Source organism: Nestor notabilis, unplaced genomic scaffold (assembly GCF_000696875.1).
Source record: "Nestor notabilis isolate BGI_N333 unplaced genomic scaffold, ASM69687v1 scaffold17926, whole genome shotgun sequence".
NCBI classification, from domain to species: domain Eukaryota; kingdom Metazoa; phylum Chordata; class Aves; order Psittaciformes; family Psittacidae; genus Nestor; species Nestor notabilis.
This window is the reverse complement of record NW_009931648.1, coordinates 63,999-70,529: the sequence shown is the minus strand read 5'-3', so window position 1 is coordinate 70,529 and position 6,531 is coordinate 63,999. Positions and strand designations below refer to the sequence as shown.

The 6,531-nt window shown below is 49.7% G+C and overlaps 1 protein-coding gene across 1 annotated transcript; it reads left to right on the top strand.

The window, feature by feature from the left end:
* Nucleotides 1–83: 83 nt before the first annotated feature.
* ACADS (acyl-CoA dehydrogenase, C-2 to C-3 short chain) lies at nt 84–6,269 on the top strand. The gene is made up of 9 exons (XM_010016009.1): nt 84–255; nt 1,984–2,133; nt 2,323–2,434; nt 2,829–2,980; nt 3,251–3,421; nt 4,580–4,717; nt 5,000–5,095; nt 5,362–5,418; nt 6,066–6,269. Exons 1-9 carry the CDS (start codon nt 163–165, stop codon nt 6,216–6,218), a joined length of 1,122 nt encoding a protein of 373 aa, XP_010014311.1. The 5' UTR covers nt 84–162; the 3' UTR covers nt 6,219–6,269.
* Nucleotides 6,270–6,531: the final 262 nt, after the last annotated feature.

Below are 6,531 nucleotides of genomic sequence, written 5' to 3'. Positions count from 1 at the left end.
GCCTGGGGCCGGGCCCTCCTGGGTCGTGTTCAGCCCCCTGCTCCGGGCGTGAGGGGAAACAACGGCCCCTAATGCCTCTCCTTCCTTCCAGCGCTGGCCTTCGGGTGCCTCCGCCGGCTGCACACGGTGTACCAGACAGCGGAGCTGCCGGAGACCCACCAGATGCTGCGTCAGACATGCCGGGACTTCGCAGAGAAGGAGCTGATGCCGTTCGCAGCGCAGCTGGACAAGGAGCACCGCTTCCCGGCCGAGCAGGTGTGTGCGGGGATTAGGGCATGGGGGAGGCGGGTGGCGAGCTCAGAGCCGGGCTTCCCTCGGCCGCTGGGGCAGCGCCGTCTGGGCCCCAAGCGAAATGTACATCAAACTGTGTCGTAGTAGAAGTTTGAAGTGTAGACCAACTTGGGGGGGAATCTTTGAGTGTGGAGGTTGTAATCTCCACCGCTGAGCATTTTGAGCTCTTTACCTTCACTTGCGTTTTTCTGTATCCAGCTTTAGTACCACTGAATTTTCAGTCTCTTACTTACCTGTGGGCTGTAATACAATTGACTTATAAAGTCAAGTGCCTTTACAGACTACACATAACCATAGAAATGGTTTATAGGGAGGAAGCGTAGAGGACTTGAGTGCATTTCGGATCGTGAAAAGAGGTGAGCAGGGGATGGCAGGTGCATGTTTTTCATGCTCTGGAGCTGTGAAGAAGTTGAGAGTCCAGTCAAACCTGTGATTCCTCTTGTGGCAAGCAGTACAGACAGAGCAGCATGTTCAGTGCCCTGTTGAGCAGACTATCTCACCTTTGTTGCAATGAAATACTAAGCTCCAGAAAAATAGTTACTTTAGCAAAAGGCTCCAAGCAAGCACAGTCAGACACACGGGGTTTTGTCATACACCCCTCTTGCTGTTAAGGAGTAAGGAAGATAGCCAGCGAAGGCAAACTCACTCTAAAGGAGAAGATACTTTCCTCTTTACTTCGCTGTTCTTCTCTGAGAATTTTACATTAGATTTTAAGTCATACTTGAATGTGCAGTGGAGAATTCTAAATGTAAACAGTGTTTATTAAAATAAAGCAACATTATAGTCCTTGTTGCTGTCTTTTGTTCATTTTCTGGATTTGGTGTGAGGGACTAGTGTTTTGGGTGCACGTACAGGAGGGAAAATGCTTGTTTAAAAATTCCCCTTGGTTCCTCTTCAAGCAAGCAAGCAAGGCTGGTAACACACACATTGCTGCAACACTAAAAGCTTGATATCAAACCAGAAGAATTATAAGAGGACATCTTATCAAGCATAAAACCAGAGGAAAACTTGGGTTTTTTTTTTCCTCTCGTGTGCTGCCAAATATTATCAAGAGACCTAGAGTTAGACAGTCAGTGCTCTGAAGAGTTTACAGTTAAGAAGTCAGGGGTACAGCTGAGGAACTTGGGGTGGAATAACTTGGAATGTTACCAACTATTCTCTGGGAAGCCAGACCTGACTTTAATGGGAATGAAAAAATCACCTTCTTGGAAAATGTTCTGTGGGTCACTCATTCTGTAAAATTCTTTCCTTGTGCAGCCCTGGGCTGAAGCTCAGCAGAGTCACAGGTAAAGTTCTAATGATTTTTATCAGCTAGATTTCCTATTGAGAGCTTCCCACTGACAGGACACATGCAAGGGGACAAGCTTTGGTGGGATGCTGAGGAATACTGGTGGGGTTATATATCCTTATTTCATCTTCAGAAGGCTCCCCCTTCCTGGTACTGAAGAGAGCTCTTCATATAAGCAAGAGCCTCATCTTAGGCCGCAGTGACTGTGTACAGCTCGTTGAAATCATCAGGACCTGGGGACACTTACCAGTTGTACAGCCAGACTCGCATTTCACCAGGAGTTGTGTGCATCTTCTCTCTGTGTGTAGCCCTGCTATGAGCTGTCTTCACCTCCATGTGTCTGTGTGTATTTGTTGGGACACTGGTGGTGCAGAGGATCTTACTTCTCCATTCCTTACGTGCAGGTGAAGAAGATGGGTGGCTTAGGGCTGCTGGCTATGGACGTGCCAGAGGAGTACAAAGGAGCAGGCCTCGACTACCTGGCCTATTCCATTGCCGTGGAGGAGATCAGCAGGGGCTGTGCCTCCACCGGCGTCATTGTCAGCGTCAATAATGTAAGTAAGTGTCTCGGGTTGTGTGTGAGACAGGTGTGGAACTGAGGGCTGGTGGCAGCGGCTTCTGGAGAGGGGCGTATGGGAGAAATGGGGTTAGCTCCTGTGGTTGGAGAGCACTTGGACATTAGGGAGTTACTGGATTGTTTCTTTACCTTCTAGAGGCACTAACTCAACTCTCAATTCTTGAAGTCCCTATATTTAGGGCCGATACTCAAGTTTGGCACTGAAGAACAGAAGCATAAGTGGATTGCTCCCTTCACTGGAGGAGAGAAAATTGGATGTTTCGCCCTTAGTGAACCAGGTGATACGGCTGTTACTGTTCCTTTTGCAGGGAACATAGGGTAGCTGCTTTCCTCAGTCAGGTTTAGGATGGACTTGAGGTGTGTAAAATTGTAACAGTTTGCTGAAGGGTGGTTTATAACAATTCTCTGTGAAGGAAGTCTTGCTGCCCAAGGTATTAACTGCCATCCCCATGGTCCATGCTGAAAACTTTCATCCCCTCTGTGTGAGCAGAGCTTTGGAGACGGACACATCTTAGGCACGTGTGCCTTTCCCCTTCTGATTTGGGTCCTGGGGAGGGACAGTGGTGACACCACCAGTTACAAGAGGTGCTGTGAGCTGACAGGGCGCAGGTGGGGCGTGAGTTTGTGCCCCACGCTGCCACTGATGGCCTCATTTGCTGGTGCCTTGCTCAGGGAACGGCAGTGACGCGGGTGCAGCATCCACGGTGGCACGTCTGGATGGGGACGAGTGGGTTCTGAATGGCACCAAGGCCTGGATCACCAACGCCTGGGACGCCTCGGCCACCGTGGTGTTTGCTACTACAGATAAATCCCTGAAGCACAAGGTACGTTCATTTGGGTCAGTCAGGAAAAAGTGGTGAGAGTAAAGGAGTGGTGCAGAAGAACTTTGAAGAGGTTGTGGGGACTCTATTCGGAGCTGTGCAGGCACTGAGCAGAGGAGGGGCTGATATGCACTGGCTTTGTTCTGTCTTAACTCTCCCTCCCTTCTGGTTACCCAGACGTGGCTTCTATCAGAAAATGTTTGGAGGAAGCCTATTGAGAGCCAGGTAAATGGGAAGTTGGCACCATTCCTAAGAGTTTATGTCTCTTTGCAGGGCATTAGCGCGTTCCTGGTTCCCATGCCAACTGCTGGGCTCTCACTAGGGAAGAAAGAAGACAAGCTGGGAATCCGCGCCTCTTCTACTGCTAGCCTGATCTTTGAAGACTGTCGGATACCCAAGGCCAACCTACTAGGACAGCTGGGAATGGGATTCAAAATTGCCATGGTAAGAGATGGATCGGGGTGAGCTGTGGTTGTGGACAGCCGTAGTTCTGAAGCTAATCATTTTCAAAACCATTTTCAGGCTTAAGATGGCTTTGGTGGGCACCACTAGCATAAGCTGTTCTGTGTAACACTGAGCAGTTGGCCCCTCTTGCCAACATGGGAGGTCATTAACGGGGCTTGATGCATTGTCAGTTTGCCATAGGTCCTTGATGTCACTTTTATTGTAGACTCAATGTGGCAGTTCTCAGGTGAAGAAATGCTCATGCTGCTGAGGTGGTGTGTCAGCAGCGGTGACATGTTTTAATTTTTCTCCTTTCCCAACCCCTCTATTCCTTCAGTTTCTACCTGTAGATAAAGGGAAAACATGGCATTTTCCCTAAATGCTGTGGCAGAGGAAAAGCTCTCCTGGAGGGCCAGGATGAGCTCTGGATAGTGCGTAAGGGCAGATGACATGTGAGTTACAACATGTGTGCTACTTCTGAGGAGTCAGGGTGCTGCGGAACACAGTGCTCCCTGCAGTGCTGCACTTCCCCACGGAGGTGTTCGTTGCTTCTGTACGGGCAAAACACTGTTGGTTGGTCTTGCTTTTGCAAGAGCTGAGCTCCCTGGAGCACAGCCCATTCATTCCCTTATGTCCAGACTGAGAAGATAAAGCCTTTTCTCACTGTGCTGTAAATTCTTCCTGTGCAAGGAAGCAGTTAAAGCCTAGTGGGCGAGGTGGTTCAGGCAAGTCATGTTATTTAAGCAGTGCTTCAGTGTGTGCACTAATGAGAAGAGTAAAGATGAAAACTGAGCAGGGTTTTTTGACTTTTAATTTTAGTTACCGTGCCATCAGGTGTGCAGTGAGCTAGGTCTGCCTGAAGGGCTCCTTAAAGCACATGTCCCTCGGGCTCTTTTCCTTTTTTTTACTTCCCCTTTCTTCCCCCCCAGCTAATAAGAAATAATACTTTTCCTTTGTGCTTTCTTTCTGTACCCTTGGCTTCTCTCTGCAGTGCCCAGCACGTTTTATAGCTCTGTTCCAACCAGGAATATTCTGAATCCAGGAAGTTTCTGAACGGAGGATACTAAAGCTTCCCAGCAAGATCAGAAATGCAAGTGTAGTGGTTTTCGTAAAAGCATGACTTGACTTGACTTAACACATATTTTGTGTCTTTCTCAGCAAACTCTGGATGCAGGAAGGATTGGGATCGCCTCACAGGCTCTTGGGATAGCACAGGCAGCTCTGGACTGCGCTGTGGATTATGCTGAAAAGAGAATGGCCTTTGGGTCACCCATCACAAAGCTGCAGGCAGTGCAGGTATGAGCCAGGCAGATGGGGCAGTGCCAGACATTGCTGGTGCTGCTGCCAAGTTCATGTGGTCTCCTGGGTGTGGTTTCAGGCCTGCAGTACGTTTTGCACTGTTTGGGATAAACAGGGCAGTCATTTTCTGTTTCAAACACCATTAAAACTGATGGTTGGGATGGAGGTGCTCCTGTTTGAGCAATACTGGCCTTGGCAGGGATGGGGAGAGACGTCTGCTCTGTGTCCTTGTGCAGGCAAAGGCTGCCATCTGAGCACGGGTGGTGTTTGTCGTTGCAGTTCAAGCTCGCAGATATGGCTGTGGCGTTGGAGGGCGCGCGCTTGCTGACCTGGAGAGCTGCAATGCTGAAGGACAACGGGAAGCCCTTCACAAAGGTATTTTCAGCCTGGCATTTGTCTCACAATGACAGGGCAAGAAATGACCCTGTGCCCAGCACTGCTGTTGGGGTTTAACCCATCATCCTCTGCTGGCTGTCCTCCGGCAGCCTGCTGAGTGCATCCTGGTCTTAGCCAAGGGGAGAGGGGTCAGCACTGGCACCAGTGATCAGGCCTGGCTCTGCACAGCGGGTCTGTGTGTGTGCAAGTGAGAGATGTACCTTTCTGTGCTACCTGCGCCCTCAGTGATGTTTTCCTCCCCAAAGGAAGCGGCGATGGCCAAACTGGCTGCATCGGAAGCTGCAACGGCCATCGCTCATCAGGTAACTCCTTCAGTTGACATTTCTCATCTACAGCATGCTTAAAGGGAGTTTGTGCTACCGCACAGCAAGTGTCTGAGGAAAATAGGGTGGAATTTACTTAAAAAACCAACCCACCCAACCAAACCAACCGCTGTGGCTGAAGCTGGTTAGCACAGCCATCTTCCTGGATTGGGAGGTGGGGGGTGGGCAGGGGTTTATGCTGGCCTGTGGCAGCTATATTACTGAAGTCTTATACCTGCTGCTGTCCAGGGCAGCGTCAAAGTTTGAGCAGGATCAGCAACGTGGCAGAGGGTGGGTGCACCAGTCAGGACTACACTAGTACGTTTGCAACATAGTGAGCAAATGGAGCGAGACCGCTGGTGTCTGCGTTTGTTTACCCTTAACAAAAGTGCCTTAGGTGAACAAGGGTCACTAACAGATACCTCTGAAGCAATTGATTCTCTGCCTGGGACATCAGCACTGCTCTTACCCAGCTCACATTCTGTTTATTCCTCCAATTGCACATGGGCAGCAGTCAACTCCATGTGTTCTCCCTCCTCCCCCCAGTTATGCTTGCAATGAGCTGAGCTGCTTTTAAGGTGTCTGTATTGTGCAGCAAACAAATTCCTTGGCTCTGCTGCTTTTCTAACCTGCTGCCTTTGTTTCAGGCCATCCAGATCTTGGGCGGGATGGGCTATGTGACAGAGATGCCAGCAGAACGCCATTACCGTGATGCTCGTATTACCGAGATCTACGAGGGGACCAGTGAGATCCAAAGGCTGGTGATAGCAGGTCAATTGCTGAAGGCCTACCGTGGCTGAAGAAACCAACTAAAACTAGACACTTCCCCAGCGTGCCTCATAAAATAGTGCACAACAGGGACTGAGTCTTGACCCTCTTGACTGAGGCTCAGGATGGAAGTTTTCCTCACCAATGAGTAACTGACCCTCTTGTTAAAATGTGCTGATTCTTCAGACAACGTGTGGTGCATGGAAGGCCCTATCTAGGCTTTTAAGTGATGGCTGTGAGTGCAGGAGAAAGGAGGCAGCCTGGCCCTGTGGGGGAGCATAGGTCTTTTCCTGAACTGGAGCGTTGTTTTGGCTTGGTAGCAGCAAGATGATTTTACTGTTCAGG

Bases quoted from the DNA above. Each gene is read 5' to 3' on its own strand.
- ACADS (XM_010016009.1), top strand. From the start codon at position 163: ATGCTGCGTCAGACATGCCGGGACTTCGCAGAGAAGGAGCTGATGCCG. The intron at 2,435-2,828 runs GTGATACGGCTG...TGCCTTGCTCAG, and splicing joins TTTCGCCCTTAGTGAACCAG to GGAACGGCAGTGACGCGGGT. The intron at 5,096-5,361 runs GTATTTTCAGCC...TCCTCCCCAAAG, and splicing joins ACGGGAAGCCCTTCACAAAG to GAAGCGGCGATGGCCAAACT.